General features: G+C 59.2%; 1 protein-coding gene across 1 annotated transcript in view; it reads left to right on the top strand.

Annotated features, from left to right (window-relative positions):
* The first annotated feature begins 10,269 nt into the window (after window positions 1-10,269).
* Window positions 10,270-18,381, top strand: part of ITPR3 (inositol 1,4,5-trisphosphate receptor type 3) — a 43,303-nt gene continuing 35,191 nt past the window's right edge. Inside the window, exon 1 of the mRNA XM_054181016.1 lies at window positions 10,270-10,715. Coding sequence (XP_054036991.1) covers window positions 10,627-10,715 — 89 coding nt within the window. The 5' untranslated portion in view covers window positions 10,270-10,626. The remainder of the gene's footprint in view (window positions 10,716-18,381) is intronic.

Here is an 18,381-nt window from a genome sequence, read left to right as displayed (position 1 = left end):
TCACGTGATGCTCCCACATCCTGCTCGATGTATTTTAAGAAGGCTGTTTACAAACACTGGTGTGGTGCTAGAGCAAGCCAGGCTGCTCACCAACCCTGCGAGACAGAAAAGCCTCCGCAAACCTCGTTGTCTTCCCATGTCCCGATAGAAGATGACGCTCCGGCGCTGGAGTGCTCGAACTGCTGCAGCTGTCCCAGCTGCGGAGATGGATGGAGCGCTGGGACCACGCCGGCACTGGGAGGCACAATCCACTTTCTTGCGTCGCCCCGTGCTTCGCTTCAACCTTGGCCTGAGATGCGTGGTCTTGTTCTGCTGCTTCTGCATCTTCAGCAGCGCCACGAAGCCCCGCTCGTGGGCTGCTTTGTGCAAGATGCCGCACCGACACGGACTAAATGGCCAGTTCCTGAAAATCATTTTCAGTCAGAGATTTCCAGGTCTCACAAAGCTGTTGTAAAGTTGCATTACAAATGTGAGACACTCAGATATTACAATGATAGGAGCCAATGTAATAGAATATTTTAAATGAAATATTCATCTGGATCCTCAGCCTGTGAAAGGGATAGAGCTCCGCTGGCTTCTGTGGACTCACACTAATTTATTTTTTATTACGACCCATTTGTATTATGATGGTGGCTGGGAGGTTCTAGGAGATCGCCTCCAGCCTGAGATCCCATTATTTCAGGTGCTCTAAAATCACAGAACAGCTCTACAACCTGTGCCCCAAATTTGAAACCGCTAAGGATGTAGCCTGGTATTTTTTTTTTAAAAAAACAAACTGGTTTCTCTAACACCCACAGCACTTCCTCCGCGCAGGGCGTCTGCACAGGCACGGACCCTTCCCTGGCAATTCAGACGGGCCTCAAAAGTCCTCCCTCTTCTGCTGATGGTATCGCGCCCGCTGAGAAAGAGATTGTCATTTAATCAACAAAGGGCGCTTACAGCCCCAGACCAGACGGGAGAAATAGTCGCCAAACAAAGACTCTATTTTCAAGGAAATCCTCCGACTTCTGTGTCGAATGAGAGAAATGATTCAAGCTCCGGAGGCCAGCGGCCGAGACAGCCGTGGGTAGGAAATTCTCATGTCACGGGCTGAGCGGTTCTCCTGCCTCGTCCGCAACGGGAGCAAGGGCTACTTTTACGAGCAGGGAGAATTCCTGCTTTACTGTCAGGAATGATTCGAATCCCCTGGTGGACGTAGGCTAGAGATACCCCTATTTTCTGTTTGCACCGATCCATAGCCCTCCCGGAGGGATGCCTTGGGCTCCTGCAATGGGACGAAGCAGCAGAGACCTGGGAAAAGCCTGTCACGCTGCTGGCAGAGCCCAGAGATGCTCCAAGCCAGGACGAGGAATGACAACGGATGGCCCGACCCCACCGCAGAAATCCAAGGCAGCATTTCCAGCAAGCGTGTCCTGCACGGGGCCGGGCGCTGCGTGCTGCTCACGCTCCCTCCCAGCAGCGTTGCGGCATTTTGCTCGCCAGAGCCTTGATTTCGATCAAAGGAAACGTTAGTCATTGGAGACTCGAGCCTTTGGTGTTAAAATTAAATGCTAGATGTTGAGCTGGTATCCATGATAAAGAAAACTCCGCTTTACCAGCACGAACGTGCTTTGTGTCCCAGTTTAAAGGTCCAACGAGGCGATGGCATCCTGCCTCGTTAGCCGCACCGAAGCAGCGTTGCTCCGGGGACAGCCTCGATGGGTTTTCGAGCCATCAGCTGCCCAGTCGCAGCTGCCTTTCCCCAGCCGAGATGCTGATGCCTTCAGAAACCATGGCCCAGCTGCTGCTCTGAATCAGGCAGGAAGGAGCCGCGTCTGCTGCAGCATATAAAAGAGCTTTCGGGTCTGCTGGTGGTATATAAAATGTAATATAATGTTACCTATAATTTTTAAAGCCAGCTCTGGTCCTGCAAAAAAAATACCTCTGCGGTTCCTTTTTTCTTTTCTTTAACAGCTGTAAACTCTGCCTAACGATTCCTCTTCCCTCTCAGCTTGTGACTGTCTTGGTTTACGGCGTGGTCACAACCTCCTGATTGATTTACATGTAAAGTCAGTAAACAGTCGCTCCCACCCTCTCCAGTCCCTTATCCCAAGGCTCCGTGGCTGCTGGGTGACTCAGCAGCGAGGAGCACAAGCATGACTAACTCTTCCCTCTACAACAAACAGGGATTTTGGGTCTTTGTTCAATGCATTCCTCTGTGCTGGTGGAAGCTGCCTAACGCACCGCCCTGGCACAGCAGCGTGACTCATCCCGAGGAGGTGAGCGCCGATCTCCGGGACCAGAGGATGTCCGGGTCTTCCAGCGTCACTTCTGCACGTATCCTGCTGCGGGAGCTGGGACTGGACCCACGCACGCGGCCGTGCCGGGCTGGAAGCAGCGGAAGAGCCAACTTTCTCCTGCCCAAGCCGAGCCCGGCGCTCCCTTCATCACACCCAGCAAGTGTTATTCTCAGAACTGGATGTGGCCGGTGCCTTGAAATCAGATCTCAGGCTGGTTATTATCAACCCTCCTGGTGCTGTTGGGGCTGTTTCCTCCCCAGCAGCTTTTGAACCCGCTGCGGGGGGTTTGTCAAAGCAAAGCTGCTGGCTGCTGGCGTGTGAATCCAGCCTCTGGGCTGTGAATCCAGCCTCTCCTCACCCTCCAGCACCACCAGATGGGCTTGGGAGCGAGGATGCCCCTCACCTGGGACACCCGTCACCCCGAGGGTGGAAACGTGTCCGATGGGGCACCGTTACTGCACACCCCATCTTTCCTTTCTCTCTTTGCTGAGCAAATTTTAAGTGGGAGGAAACCGAGAGACCAATTCGTTGGTGCAGCAACACCCAAGTGTGTGTGGGGAGGTGAGCCCATCCCGGCCCTTTAATTGCAGTGATGGGTGGGGGGCCTTTAAAGGGGAGGGACCCACAGGGGGGACATTTCCCATGGGGCTGGAGGAGGGATTTCCTTCTGGCAGCCTGGGCTGATGCAGCTCTGGGGCCGATGGGATGCGTTGCCTGACTATGGCGAGTCCTGCTCCGTGAGTCCTCTTTGGGGGGCTCTTTGGTGAGCAGCTGGTGCAACTGGGATTTGCTGCGTTTGGGGCACATGCAAGAGGGATGTGAGCCTGGAAAGCTGCTCCCCTGCTAGTCTGAGAGCAGGGGGAGGGAGGGGGCACAAGAGCTCCCCTGGGATGAGAGCAAAAATGTCTTTTGTGGCCTGGGCTGGTAAATTGTGTGCTGGCTACCTCCGGGGGTGTCCATGTATGCCCAGCCTTGGCAGCTGGTCCTGTCCTGGGCTCCTGCGGTGGGTTTGCTGCTGCCCTGGGCTGGGTTTGGCTCTGCCCGTACGCAGCCCCCCAGGTCGGGGCACGAGCAGAGCCCCCGCTCCCTGCGCTCACCTCCCCGCACAGTGCCCGTGGCCGGGATCCCCACGCCGAAGGGCCCTGAGCCCTGCGTGGGATCTCCCTGTATCGAGCACCTGTGTCCCCATGTCCCCCCTGCAGTGGGGATGCTCTGACCCCCCCAGTAGCACAGGGACCCCCTGGCAGAGCCAGCCCTTGCGCTGTGAGCACAGAAGCTCTCCCAGTGTCCTGCGCTGCAGCCGGTCCCCGATTCGAGGTGACGGCAGGCTGTGCCCGGGGCGCTCCTGGCTTGTAGCGCTGGGATGGGGGTACAGCACGGCGTGGGATCGCCCCCCCCCTGCTGCCAGGTGCATGGCTGCCTGCACAGCCACATCCCCCAGCTCGCCCCGAGCATCCCCTTTGATGTGGGGGCTGTGACACGTGTGCAGCAGCCCGGCCGCACTCGCAGCGCGTTTCCTTTCATTGTCACATTAATGGAGCCCATGAAACCGAGGGCAAGCGCGAGCTGCGGTGGCCGAGCTCCTGCCCGCAGGGCTGCCTGCACGCTCCCGCTCTTGGCACGCACCAGGGGAGCAGCATCTGATTGTCGTCCCCTACCCCCATCCCTTGGGGACGTGACCAGTGTGACGGAGGCGGTGGCCTGGCCTAGACAGGGAGGCAGCTGGTCCTGGCCCGGAGCCACACGGTAACCCAGCCTGTCATTCAGCAGGAAAGCATGTGGTTATCTCAGCGAAGACTGTAATTAGGCTGCTTGGCACTAACTTGTCTCAAAAAGCTGGGGAGGAGGGAAGATCCTCAGATCAGCCATTTTATATGAAACTTTACAGGGAAAAATGGAGGCTGGGGCAGGACAGGTCTGTAGTGGGAAGGCAGCTCCTCTGCGCTCTGTCCCTTCTTCTCTCCGTGACATTCCCATGTGTCCCTGCGCCCTTCAGACCCGACCCACCCCAGGAGGCGCTGGACTGGGTGCAGCAGTGCACGTTGTTCGAAACCAGCCCGGCGGAGCATCCCCGTCCCCTGCTTGGAGGTGGCGGGATGGAGCCGGAGCCCATCCTGCCGCCAGCAGCGCGCGGAGGTGGGCACGGTGCCCGTCCCGGGCTGTAGAGCGTTTCCCGTCCGCTCTCCGATAAGATGTGTTGTTCATTCATCGCTGCGTGTTGACCGCGAGCCAGGCAAGAGGGCCTGCGTGGTCCACTCGGAGGCAGAGGAAATGCTGCTTGGCGCGGCAGTCCATCTCCACAAGAGCTATTGAAAGGAGAGGTTGTGCCGCCGGCTCCTCTGTGCTGCAGCCCGGTTCGCGGTGGATCCCTCTGGATTTCTTCAGGGGCCGAGACACGCTGGTGGGATGGGATTGCAGCAGGGCTCGGCGTTGCTCTGGAGCTGCGGGCTGCTCTTGGAAATCTGCCCGTCGATGGGGGACCGTGCGATGCAGCCTAGGCTGGGTCCCTGCCCTGATGTGCCGGAGCGAGGAGGGCTGGGGGAAAGAACAGGAGGTTTTGCTGGGGCTGTAAATCAGCATGTGCCCGTGGCGAGGAGGCAGCAAAGGCGTCGGTGATGCTCTCACATGGCCATGACCGCAGTGGGCAACAAATCAGCCGATTTGGAGCAAAACGGTTGTGCAACTGGAGGAGTTCGCGTGGTAGCTGCAGGCAGGCGATGAGCGAGATGCGGGGCAGCGGATGGCCAGCCGAGATGAGGAGGGTTGTGCAATGCAAAATTTGTCGTAATGCACCAGAAAGGACGGGGAATGGGGCTCATCCCTCGCCCGTTTTGTCCCTGCTGCCAGCTGCCATCCTGGCTGGCAACCCCAGCCCCTGCTCCACCCCACAATTAACCCGTGTTTGCTTATTAGGGAAGCTACAAGCCTGTGCAAACGCTTCCATTTGCTTTTGATAAAGTGAAGGTAGAAAAAAAAATAAAAATAAAATCATGCCCGTGAGGTGTGGCCGGTGCCGGCAGGCTCCTCGCAGGGGTCGGGGTCGTGCCGGGGTCGGGGTCGTGCCAGGTCCGGGCTCCCGAGGGCCATCTGCCAAGGACCGAGAGTCCCTCCCTGCCCCGAGCACCCGGCCGATTCCCGTGTCACCCGGTGGCTGTCCCCAGCCCTGCTGCTCTCCAGACAACCACGGCGTTTGTCCCAAACTTGGCCCGGTGTCGCTAACAGCAACTGCTAATTGTTCTCTTGTTCTGTACTATATTTAATTCCCCACTATTATTTTTTCCCCTTTTAATCATAAAAAGCCTAAATTTCCCTCGGGGAAGGTTATTGGCTCAAGTGTGGAAATATACCTGCAACTTGCACGGAGCTGAGCCACCGGGGCATTGGCTGTATTTTTAAATCCAAGTACAAAGTGTCTTCGATGCAAGCGTCGCTTAACCCTTCTCAGGGAGGGGAGCGGGGGGTCCTTCCCCTCCTCTCGGCTCCCGCTGCTCACCCTGACCATCCTCGGGGCGGGATGCGCCCACCCACGGAATTGGACGTGTGGACAAGGAGCAAGCATGAGACTGGAGGAATTGCTCTATTTTGCCCTATTTTCCTATGGCATCCTCTTCTTCTGTCTTGTCGGGGTGAGACCAGCACGTGGGCATCCTCCCGCGCGTGGTGGGGGTCAGTCGGAGCAGGACCACGTCTGCACTGGCATCTTCTCCTTCCCATCTTCTGCCACCCCTGTGGGTTCGGAGGTTGAGGTTCTCCGAGGTAACCCAGAGCCTCAATACCTTTGAGGATGTGGGCCAAAGTCATCCAGTCTGAGAGCTATTTTGGGGGAGCGTGGCTGTTCCCGGGAGACCGTTCGCACAGCCACAGCCGGAGACGGCCAGGCGGGAGCGGAGGCACAGATGGGACAGGCAGGAGGGATCTGGCCCTCATCTCTGCCGGTTAATGAAGTCGCCCGAGGGGGTTTCAGCCCTGCCCTGGCAGACCTTGGGTCGCCTTTCAAAGGGCTGCTGGAGGGCAGGTTTGTAGTTTGGGTTTGCAGCTCAAGCAAAGCAGATTCGGGGTCTAACGCTGCTCACTGGGGATGCACATAGCACCTTCTGCACGCAAGGAGTGATTTTTTTCACTCTGGGCTCTGAAATCCTCACCCAAAATGAGAAACAAGGTTGAAACCACCTCCCTTTTTTTTTTTTTTTTTTTTTTTTTTCTTGATAGCTGTAGCCTGGAGTCGGTCCTGGCCCAACTCCACTGCTCTCTGTGGGGTGGCTGGAGGGGGAGGATGGTGCAGCAGCGTGAAAGGCGCCATACAGAGCCTGGACAGCCTTTGTGTTGCATCCGTGGGCAGCAGCAGGGTCAGGGCGCAGCCAGAGCCAGCGAGACGAGGGGCAGACTCGCCTCCTGGCTGAAGAATCCCCCTCTTATGTGCATCTGTCAGCAGAGCCTTGCTGCTCCCCGCTCTTCTCGCGCACAAGGGACCGAGTGTCTCCCTTCCTCCTCCTCAAACAAAGGCGGCTACAGTTATTTTTCACTTTCTTCTTCCAAGTGGCTTCACCCTTGAGTTCCCGGCCTTGACTTTGGATGCTCGAGGAGACCCATGCAAAAACCAGATGGGGACCTGGCAGAGCGCAGGGATGCTGCTCGGGTACCACTAACCCATCTGCCTCCGCAGCCAGCATCCCTGCTCATCAGCCCCTCCATCAGCGATAGATTTGCTCCCAAAGCATCTGGACAAAGCTGAGCTCCAGTTGGGCTCCTGTCCCGCCCTGGGGGGCTACGATTCCATCTGATCTGTCGGAGGGTTGTGGCATGGTTGGGAAGCCAACACCATCCCACATCGGGGAGGGCTCGCTGCCACGGGCTGTCGTGGGAAGGGCGTGCAGGTAGAGGGGAGCTTTTGCCAAAGGAGCATCCTGTGGATGGGGCTGGGGGCCCGGGGGGAGGGAGGTGGCCCTGCATTTCCAGTGGTTGCCTGAAAAGGAGCAATTTCAACATGTGAAAGGAATGTGACTCCGACCCGCCAGAGATGCAGGCTGCGCCTTAGGGATGGGGATGGCTGCTGCTGGACTGACTCACCGGCTGCCTCTCCACAGCCGCTTCCTCTCCAGGAGGCAGAAACTCCCAGTTTTCATTTATCACGTGGCTTAAAGCAGGGGGTAAGGAAGGAAACGCTCTTATTTTTAACTCCTCTATCTCCCCGGGGCCTGGGGGAGCGAGTGCAGGCCCAGCGAGGTGACCGCCCTGCTGCACGTGCCCATGAGCATCCCCATGGCCATGGTTGCTCGCTCACCTGCAGCCCGTTTGCAGCTCCCGCAGTATTTTTGGGTTTGAGCCCGTGCACAAAATGTCCCTGTGGGATGGGAGCAGCCCAGAGACGCTGTGCAGAGTCAGGACATGCAGGGTGGGCAGCGTGACGGCTCATAGCTATGTTGAGCGCAGCTGAGAGCGAATGAGACACGGGAGAAATGCATTTTTTTCTCCTAGAAGCCACCTGTCTGTGCTGCTGACTGTGTGCTGGCAAACCCTGGGTGGCAGATGCCGGGGGTCCCTATTTGTGCCCACCACAGGGACAGAGCTGTCACAGACAGGGAGCTGGAGCTGCGCGTTGCCCTCCCAGGGCTGGAGAATGGGGAAGGTTTCATCCATCCCAGCTCCGTCCAAGGGGGATTTGGAGACCTGGAGATGTAGCGTCACCATCCCCAAGGTGCAGGGTAGGCAGGGGTGCACCCCTGAGACCTTTTGGGTTCCCCATCCTTGATGGAGCTGAGCTGGGATGTTCAGCCCCGAGCACAGGCTGCAGACGGCGTCCACCACCCCGAGTGCAGGGAGAGGGCTGCCTCCTGCCATGGGGTGGGAAGGAGACGTCGAGAGGCTCCGTCTCGCTGCTCCCCGTTCTCCTGGGTGGGAGAAACCAGGCCAGACGCCTGTTTGTTTAGTGCGATGTGGTTTTTTCGCGCTTTCAAATGATTTTACTGCTTGGCGCTCTGCAAACACGAGCCGTCCCTGGGGGACGAGGGAGGACGGGTTCATGGGGAGCCCCGCTTGGGCCAGGCTGGGAGAGGTGGCGCCTGGCCCAGCTGTGCCCAGCGAGGCTGGTGGGACTGGTGTGGACACTGGCATGGGCACGCCGTGGTGCCCCGTGGCTGAGATGCTGCTTGTGCCTTTCATCAAAGTGGCTGATCAGTGCACAAAGTTTTGGTCTTTGATTCCTTGGGGGCTTTCTTTGAGCTCCTGTTGTGAAACCTTCATTTGCTTTTAACAGCACCGAGTTTTTTTTTCTTATGATCTTCTCTTTTCCCCCTCTGTTGCCCTGAGATAAAGGCTTCTAAATTTGTCCTGTGCTGAAAACGCAGCTAATCCTGATGGACCTGAATTCGCATCTCCCCCGGAGGAATTGCACTAATTTTTTTCCCTTTCTTCTGCCAGGGGACCTGTCCGTTTCCTAGTGGAAAAAAAAATATTTCACTATTTAGGGCAAGGTTTATATTCCTGAAACCTGTGTGTTTGTTTGTGAGAAAAGAGGACAGGAGGGAAATAAATGAGAAAAGCATCATGCTTTTTTTTTTTTTCCCCTCCCTTTCTGATATTGTTTTTACAGCAGGCAAGTTTTAATTAAAGTGTGGAACTAGGGCACTTGTGCTGTCCAGAAGATGCCCTGAGGACGTGGTCCTTTTCCACCGGTGTTATATCGGGAGCCCGGAGCTGCTTGCCCAGCCCTGCGGTGTTGGGTTGGCTGCGGAAAGGCTCCTTGTGGGCTGCAGGGACCGGGTGGGCTTCAGTGGGGGGGACTCCTCACAGCTCCCGGTGGTGATGGGTGGGTTGGGTGCAGCCGTGTTGGGCGCTGGCTGAACCCTACGGCACCGTCAAGCTGGACGGGGCTGGGGAGAGCGGCTGGAGCATCGCCCTGGTTTTGGGGGTGCAGGGGGAAAGCTCGTGCATTGAACTGGGGGAGAGTTTGGACGATGCTGTGGGGGCAGGAGGGGGACAGAGGTGGCGAGAGGCGAAGCGGGGATGAACTGAACCAGCTCGGGAGCGGCAGGCTGGCAGGAGGCAGCTGGGCTTCAGGAAGCCGCAAGTGCTCGCCTGGGGCAGAAAAATCCAGCGAGATCTGCTTTGTCCTCGGCCGGGGCTTTCCCTGCTCCAGGCGGTGCAGGATCCCCGTGCTTGCCCCGGGCTGGGGGAAGCGCTGGCCAAAGGGTGTGGAAGTCTTGGGGTGTCAGGTCTTGGGACGCAGGAATGGGGACGGGCAGAGAGCTGCGGCTCCTGCTGTCTGGTCCCGCTTGCAAAGCGAGGAGGGGGATGAAGCAAATGGCGAGAGCAGGACCTGGGCTGGGGGGCCTTGGGGTGGCAGGAGAGGGGCTTTGGGGGCGGGGGGGGGGGCGGGCAGAGGCTGGTTGTGGGAGCTGGGTGCCTCAGTTTCCCTTGCCCACTTACGGGAGGGCACAGGGGGCTGGGGCAGCGGGCACATCCCAGCTGCATCGGCCACTCGCTTCAGCTGATGGGAGGCCGAGCGCGGCTGTGTAGCCCCTGGCTGCTGGCCCGCTGTGCAGGGCGAACACCCCGCCACCCCATATCGCTCCCCAAAAAGTGTGCTCCCAATGGAGGAGGGCAAGTTGGGGGAGACCCCGAGGGGACCGGCTAGGGGGCTCCGTCCCGGAGCGCAGGCGCCGAGCACCCCGGGATGGTGCCTGGCCGTGGGAGGGTGAGACGGGGGGACCCCCCGGGGGCGGTGGCAGTTTGGGGGGGGGGGGGGGGGGCGCGGATCCGGTGTCCCCACCCGCGGGTCCGCTCGGGGGCAACGGGGTGCGCGGCCCCGGGACCCGCGGGTGCGGGCGGCGGATCCCCCCGAGGCGGGAGGCGGGGAGCGGGGGGGTGGGGCTTCTTTTTGGGCATCCCCCCCCCCCCCCCCCCTTCTCGTTCCCTTCCCCTCCCCAGGCAGCTCCGGTTCTCCTCCCAGGCCAAAAATATTTGCATGCTTTTTCGAGCAGGACTTCCTGATCGCTCTCCATTGGCTGCAGGTAGAAAGCTGTGCCGAGACGGAGACACGGACAGACGGACAGATCTCATGCAAAACCTCTAATTGAGCTTCATTCCCCCCCCCCTTCTCCTCCTCCTCCTCCTTCTCCTCCTCCTCCCTGGCTCCCTTCCTGCTCAGCACATGTAAAAGTTGTGCCTGGGGCTCTCGCTGCCCTCCCGCTCCCGGTTGCTGCTCGCACGGATCCAGCCGGAGCCGGGTTGGGCTCAAACCACCCCCCCGGAGAAGGGGGTCCCCCAAACTGTCCTCGCCCCATGGTGGATTTCGACACGAGAAGGTGATTTGAGGAAGGAACGGGGCCGCGCCGGGTCGAGGGCAACCATGAATGAGATGTCAAGTTTCCTGCACATCGGGGACATCGTCTCCCTGTACGCCGAGGGCTCCGTCAATGGCTTCATCAGCACTTTGGGGTGAGTGAGATGCTCCCCTGGCTGCTCACCAGCCAGCCTGGTCCGGGGGCAGCCGGGACGGGACAGGGGAGTGGTGTTGAGACCGATCCCGGTGGGAAAAGGGGCTGGAAAGTCCGGGTGCTGCAGCAGGGACGGGCGCAGGTGCTGGGGAGGGGAGGCTGGGTGCCTGCAGTCGCTGCCGGGGGCAGGATGGGGCCCTGGAGGGACCCTGCAGCACACCCTCTCCGGCAGCCATGGCCAAAAACTGTTTCCTTCCCATTTGGGGCTGGGGGAGACGAAATGGGCTTAAGCAGCCAGAGGGGTTGGTGGGATTAGGAAGGGGTTGTGTGTGTGGCTGAGCGGGATGGCTCACCCTCCTGGGGTGAGTAAGTGCTTCCAGCCCTGCCCGGTGTGGCTGGAGGCTGCCGTCCCCTGGAGCAGGCAGTGGTGGCTCTCGCTGTGCCCTCTCAGGGTCCCACACGCCCGGTGGTCAGCGGGAATCACTGCAGGGCCACCAACACGTGGGTGCGCGTGGTCACCAAGCGCTGCTCAGGGCTGGGGGGAGCAGGGCACTGCCAGGTCCAGGCTGAGCCGACTCCTTGCAGCCCCCTGGACGTGTCAGCATGGGCGAGGGGATCTCACGGCCCGACCTGGGGAGATGAGTGGAGAGACTGGGGACCTGTCCCTTCTCCCTGCTGTTTCTGTCCAAGCCAACGGTGCTAAAGCAGCACCCGGATGAAGCCAGGCCAAAGCCAGGTGTCCCTGCCCAGGGCAGGGGGTTGGAACAAGATGATCTTTAAGGTCCCTTCCAACCCAAACCATTCTATGATTCTAAGACTTTCAGAGATGCCCTTCTCCATCCGCTGGCTGCTTGTTCCTGCCAGCAGTGCGTTTCCCCTGTGGCACTGGGAGGGCTCTGGCAAGGCTGCCCGATGCCCCCGAGCACGGGTGGGTTTTTTCCTTACCCCGAAGCAGGGACCCAAAACTTGCCCACAGCCCCCGGCGGGTGGATATGGGTCTGCGCCAGCATGCCTGCCCCATGCTGCTTGTAGGAGAGGCTGAGCTCAGCCAGGAATGCTGACTTGGATGGGATTCCTGGGGCAGGAACTGCCCGGCTCTATAATCTGCGATGAATGCACTTGCTCCCACATGCCTATGTATAACCAGAGACGTACATACCTTCGCCTACACATGTTCGCGCACCCACCGCTGGGCACGAGCAGCCTCTGGGTTAATGCCCACCGAAGCCTTCCTCTGGTCGGCTGCGGGATGCTGTTCAGAAATGGGCTGCTGGGTGCACGTGGGTGCAAGATCCGAGCACAAAATCCCTATCCCTGCAATTACACGGTGTTGGGGGGCAGGTCCTGCACATGCAGGATGCAGCCCGTCTGTGCCCATGGGTGGGAGGACATCCCCATGGTCCTTTTTGGAGAGGTGTCCTGGTAGCTGACCTGCTCTCCCCATGCCAGAGCCGTCCCGAGGCCGGGGCTGCAGCCTTGGCTGTGAAATCAGGTCCAGAGGAGGCTCTGCTGGGACCCAACACCGGTTATTAGCCCACGCAGCAGGTCCCAACGGCTCACCGGGAGCTGAATTAAGAGGTGTTTAGATGATTTGGAGCTCCAATCCCTTTGCAGCTCTGGACCCCAGGTCCCCCTTTTTGCAGGGTGTGTCTCTAGACTTAGAAGCATCTGAAAATCAGGGCTTGCTTGGAGACCCTCTTTTCCTGGGCCCCAGCACGGCTTTTACTGGGCAGCCCCACTTTCCCGCGTTCTGCTTTTTCCGGGTTGTTTCCCGCCCTCTGAAATTGTTTTCCCTTGTGCCCGGCGACCTGGGAGACCCAACCACACCTTAAATCACTCCTGCGATAAGGGACTGGGTGACTCACCGAGAGTGCTTCTCCCTAGCCCTCCTGCCACAGCTTGGGACCCTATTTAGCTCATTTGCAAGGCAAACAGCTCTGCCAGCCCCACGCTGGGTGCTGAGCACCCTGGTGGAAGCGCTCCCTCCATCCTTCCTCCCAGAGGGACTGGTTTGGGCTGTGGGATCACTGAGGGTCTGCAGAGGGATCCTCTGTTTAGGTGGAATGATGTGGAGTGTCTCCAGGTCACAAGTGTCACGTTAAGGGATGTACCCCAATGTGCCGGTGCTGTGACATCCCGGCGCCAGTGTCCCAGCAGGGCAGTGAGCTGCTCCCGAGAGCGCTGATGGCATCTCTGGGGTGTCCTGGGGGATGCAGATGTGAATGTCAACTAAATACCAACCTGGTGGTGCTTACAGGTGGTGCTGCGGGACACGGGGCTCTGTCCGTCTCTGCTCGGGATGCAGCGCTGGTGGGAGGCGCAGCGGAGTTTGGAGCCGCTTACACCGAGCATCTCTGCAGCTGCATTTCCAAAATGCCCAGAGAGGCTGAGGAAGGGGAAACGGGTCTGAGGAGAGCACAGGGGAAGAAGTGGGGTGTGCGGTGGAGATGCTCCCTCCTGCCTGGCTCTGCTGTAGCTTCTGCTTTGCCTTAAACCCATTAATCCCAGTGCTTTGTCACTGGTGGTGTCTGGCCAAGAAGCAGCGGGTCTGGCAGCCCCACCGCGCCGGTGACAGGGTGGAAGCCCTGCCCTGGGCTGTGGGAAAATGGGAAGAGATGGGTCTTGGCCAGGACTGGGCTGGTAGCTCTTGCCATCCTTCTGAGGGATGGGTGCCATCGTTTGCAGGAACTTGCCAGGCTCTTGGCAGCTCTGCCAGGAAAGCAGCAGCTTTCCCTGGAGCCCCGGGTGCATGGAGGTACCTGGGGGTACCTGGGGGCCGGACCAGCCACTCGCACAGCACCGGGCTTCCCTCTTCACACTGGTGTCCCACGGTCAGGGGGATGCCTTAAAAAAGCAGCAAGGAAGCAGACTCAGGCCCCTTATTAACACTAAGTCTCAATTTATTTTATTTTATATTTTATTTTTTGAAGTGCTTTCCTCCTCCTTTTGTACAGGAAACTTGCTGAAGATGATGGAGGGGGTTGGTGGCAGAGGTGGAGGGAGCCCTGCAGCCCCCGGCTGAGCTTCCTCTGCTCCCAGTCCCCCCCAAATCGCACCAGCGAAGGCCCCCAGGCACAAAGCCTTCCTCCCGCACACCCTCTCTGCAGTGGGCGTTTGCTCTTAAGAAGGAAAAACAACCCGCCGAAGGGTGGGGAGTAATCCTGTGTGCTCAAGTGCTGGGCTAGGTGGGGGAACGCCGAGCCAGAATACCCAAACTAGCAAAAATGCTAAAGGCAGCCCAAAAGGAGGAGGTTACTTAAGAAGTCCCATGGAAAGGCAGAGGGAGAGCTGCCCGCAGGAGCGACACGGTCCCTGTGGGGAGATGGGGGGACGGGATGGGCGTATCGGAGATGCCCCAAGTGGTTTTGGGGACATGGGAGGTGCCCAGGAGGAGTTTGTGAGATGCAGGGGCCCGAGGGTGGTTTGTTCTTCCCTCTTGGCTTGTTTTGAGGGTACTCCTGTCTGGGAGATGGGGAACGGCTCTGCGGGGCTGCCCGACTGCGCTGCTGCCAATTAAAGGTGTCAAGGAGATGGCGGCTTGAGACAGTTTGGGACAAAAGGACCGCGTGGGTCAGGAACGTGGGGTTGGCACTGAGCAGCAGCTTTGCCAGGGCATGGCACCCTGCTGCGGGGAGCTGCCTGGGGGCTATCGCTGGTATCTCCTGGGAGATCTGTGCTTGGGGAGAGGGAATTTTGGGACCGGGGCTGGGACGGGGGGAACAGCCGCTGTTGTGGGGTGCCCTGTGGCGATCACTCAGGCAAAGCAAACCAGTGGCCAAGCAGGGAAAGGAGCAGGGGGACCTTGATTTCGTTCCTCCTCGGGTTGTGATGGATGGGGTGATGCTGTGAGCCCTGGACGCTGCTGTCATGAGTGTCCCCATCGTATCTGGTGTCCCTGATAAGCCAGCACCAAATGGCCGGAGCAAGAAGGGAGTAGAAATGCAGTGCAGGCGCCTGCGCTTGGTGGGGGGATGTGCTGCCCCATCCCTGCCATCCCCGGGGGGCTGCCAGGACCCGCCAGGGGCTTGGGGACGGGCACTGTGGGCTTGCAGCGGGGAAGAGCCAGCGGCAAACCTGCCCGAATGGCAGCTGGCTGTTTCAGGTGAAATAACACCTTTCATAGCTGTAATTGTGATTGCAGGTGGATTTGCAGGGTGGAGCAGCTCAGGGAAACGCAGCTGGTTAAAGGGTAACTCCAGCTCCGCCGGGTCAGGATGAACTCGTCTCTGCAGGGAGGAGAAGCACGCAAGGCCAAGAGCGGCTTCCTCCTCCCAGCACTGGGGCAGCGGGAGGAAAAGCTGCATTTTTCTGTCTTCCCTGCATTCGCTCACTTTATTTTTGATCCTCCCTGTGGGCTCGGTGCCCATCTCGCACCCTGAGCCAGAGGGGCTGACCCAGCCCTGTGCCCAATGGCGAGCTCTCCTTCTCCTCCTCCTCTTCTTCCTCCTCCTCCTCTTCCCCATCTTCTTCTGCCTCATCCTCACCTCCAAGGGTTCGTGGGCTTTGTGGCTGGGTGCTCCTGCCTGGGTTGGGGCTCCCCGTCTCCCAGAGCGCTCCTTCCCCGTGCACCCCTGGACCACGGCGTTCCGGAGCTCCCCTCGGCATGGGGTGCACCGTGGCCAGGGACGACTCTCTCCTCCTCCCCAGCCCAGGTTCTGGGAGGAGGCATCTGCAGGAGCGATGCCTCCACGTCAGCCCCAGCTGCCGCCGTCCCCGGGGAGGCTCGGGGTGTCCGACCGCTGCGGATCGCAGCGCTGGACGAGCTGCTTTTCCCCTGACCTCCGGCGAAGGCTCTGCCTCGCGCGAGGCCAAGTGCGCTGGCCCCAGGCCAGGGAATCACTTTGTGCTCGATTTTTATTCACTTATTTATTTATTTGTAAAGCATGCCGAAAGCCCCACTGGGAACCACTGCCGTGACTTGCACGGCTTAAAACTAACCAGATGCTCGCCCGCGCTTCGCTGGGCTGCGGGGAGCCAGGATCATCCATGGGCAGGATCTGGCCCCTTGTGCTCCCCGGAGGGGATTGGAAAAGGCAAAGGGTGAAGTTTACATCAGCACGTCCAGCCTGATAGGTCTTCCTCCAGGTGCTCAGATGCCAACAGCCCCCTTTTCTCATTAACACCTGGGAAACGAAAGCTGCTCTCCGAGCGCCCGCGCGTCCCCGCCGCTCTAATAGCAGAGGGAGCTCGGCTTTGCCCCATCCCGTCCCCTGCGGCCAAGAGCAGCAGATAGAAATCGGCAGTGAAGAAACAGAGTGCCTGGTGTCAGCCGCGCTCCCAGAGCCTTTGCTCAGAGACCCCTTGGGGCTTTGCTCACCCCAGAGACAGGGGTCGGTCTTTGCTCCCAAAAAACAGGCGACAGGACAAGAGGAAACGGCCTCAAGTTGCGCCAGGGGAGGTTTAGACTGGACATTCGGAAAAATTTGTACACTGAAAGGGTTATTAAGCGTCGGAACAGGCTGCCCAGGGAAGTGGTTGAGGCACCATCCCTGGAGGAATTTAGAATACGGTTAGACGCAGTGCTTAGAGACACGGTTCAGTGATGGCTTTTCTCAGGGTCAGGTTGAGGGTTGGACTCGATGACGTGAAAGGTCCCTTCCAACCCAGGCCATTCTGTGATTCCATGATTCCATCCCGCCGTGCTAATGCGGGTTATTAGTGGAAGCGCATCCTGGCCCCAGCAGTCACCCAGGTGACTCATGTCCACCCTGTCAGAATCCTTTTATTTTCAGCAGTTTTTAACTGAAGAACGTTAGTCTGGAGTATCAGTTTAATAATAACAACACTTTGCATTCCTGCAGAGTGTGTAATCCTGGGATTAAAGATGCTGAAACTGCCTTGAGATCGTTAACTAATTAAGACTTCCAGCCTGGCAGGTCACTGTCTCTAATCCTGCCCGGTTAATGCCGGGCACGGGGAAGCGGCAGGCGACTGCCGCGGGCAGAGCTGGTGTGGGTGGGAGCCTCCCGCGCCCTTACGACACCGAAAACGGGCCACGCAGGTCAGGCGCTTCCTCGGAGACCCCTAGCCACGGTGAGGGAGGATTTCTGGTTTTTTAAAGTGCACAGATGAATCGAACCCCCTGCTTTTGTAGGCGCCGGGGGGAGCCGGGCACGTGCCGAGGGTTGGTGCTTTGCTCCGTGCGTCGGCCAGGGCTCGGTCTTCAGTGGTCTTTGCTCCCAGGCGCACCGAAAGTGTTTGTTCCTCCCTGTCCCCCGTCAAAATAATAGTAATAGAAACTAAAACCGCCTACAAGTGGCACCGGGGCTGGGCCGGGGCTTTGCATATCTCCTGCGAGGTGAGACGATGGTGCAGCCCCTCTCCGCGGCTGCTTCTGCTCCGCTCTGGGTTTTTCCCCTTTTTACCTCTTTCCCCGCCCTCCCGAGGCTCCGTGTCCCGCGGGAGTTTGGGAACCTGCCCAACTCCTTCCCTGCTGTCAGGGCCCATGGAAAAGGCATCCAGCCCATGGAATTTGGGCAGCCCCTGGTCAGGAGCCGAAAAGCCCCTGAGCTGCCGACCAGGAGTGTTTGCAAAGCCAAGGCCGCCCTGTCCGGCAAACAGCTCACCGGGCGCTTTCTGAAACCTCGTGGGTTTGGCGTTGGTTTTTTTTTTTTTACCATCTTCTAGGTCTTTGCTAATTGTTTTTAAGCTTCTGCTGCCACCAAAAGCGGTAGAGAAGTCGCTTTTCTCTCTCTCTATTTGAAATCTAAGGTTAATCTCCCCCACCCCCGGGGAGCTTTAAAGCTGGTGGCGGGGACAGTGACAGCGCTGGGTGTCCCGAGCCCCGCAGACAAGGACGCAGCAGCACTGAGGTTCCCGGGGTCCCAATCCATCAGCGCCGAGGCCAAATTCCTCTCTGCCGAGCTATTGAAAGGAATTTTCCCCTCCTCCGGAGAGCGGCTGGGCTGGGGGAAGGAGGCTGGATCTGCGAACGGGATATCTTGTGGCTTTTGCCAACTCTTTGCAGCGCAGCGTGTCCATCTCGCACGGTGTTTTGGCTGTTTGGTTTGTTGGGGGGTGGGGGGGGGGTCGAGAGTCCTTTGGGGAGCGGAGGGGGCGGCGGGGGCCCCGCCGTGCCCTTCGCCACCATGTCACGTATGTGTGCCTGGTTTCTCCGTGCTGCGTCTTCCCTCCTGTCCCAGGATCAGAGCTGTCCCCGCGATGGATGCTCCCTCCCGGGGTGGCGTCGTGGGTGCATTCCTGCATCCACTCGCTGCCTGAATCCAGCCTCCGCAGGTGGGGACATGCTTCCCACTTCCTCGCCCGGGGCAGGAGCGCAGTTTCTCTCACTGCATCCCTTCCCAAGGGCTGGGAGAAAGCGGGCGAGCGGGTACAGCCTGTCTCGCTGGAGCACCGAGTTCCCTTGAAAGCCTCGCGGGGCCCGTGCAGACGAGCTCCGGGTGGCCCCCGGCGCCACCAGCCCCTGGGGCGATGCTGGTCCGTCCCCCCCCATGCTTTGGGGGCTGAGCTGAACCTTGCGCCAGGTTACACTTCGCTGGTCTCGGTAACTTTGAAAAGCAGCGTCCCATCTGACCTGACATCGGTCCTCAGCGCCCAGGGCCAAACCCGCAGGATTTTTGCTCAACACTGGGAAAACAAAGAGGTGGGCAGGGAGGAGACACACAGCCCTTCGCATCTGATGGGCAGAGCCAGCACCTCTGATCAGA

Source organism: Rissa tridactyla, chromosome 21 (assembly GCF_028500815.1).
Source record: "Rissa tridactyla isolate bRisTri1 chromosome 21, bRisTri1.patW.cur.20221130, whole genome shotgun sequence".
Taxonomy (NCBI): domain Eukaryota; kingdom Metazoa; phylum Chordata; class Aves; order Charadriiformes; family Laridae; genus Rissa; species Rissa tridactyla.
Note: the sequence above shows the minus strand (reverse complement) of the source record. Positions and strands in the feature narration are given on the sequence as shown.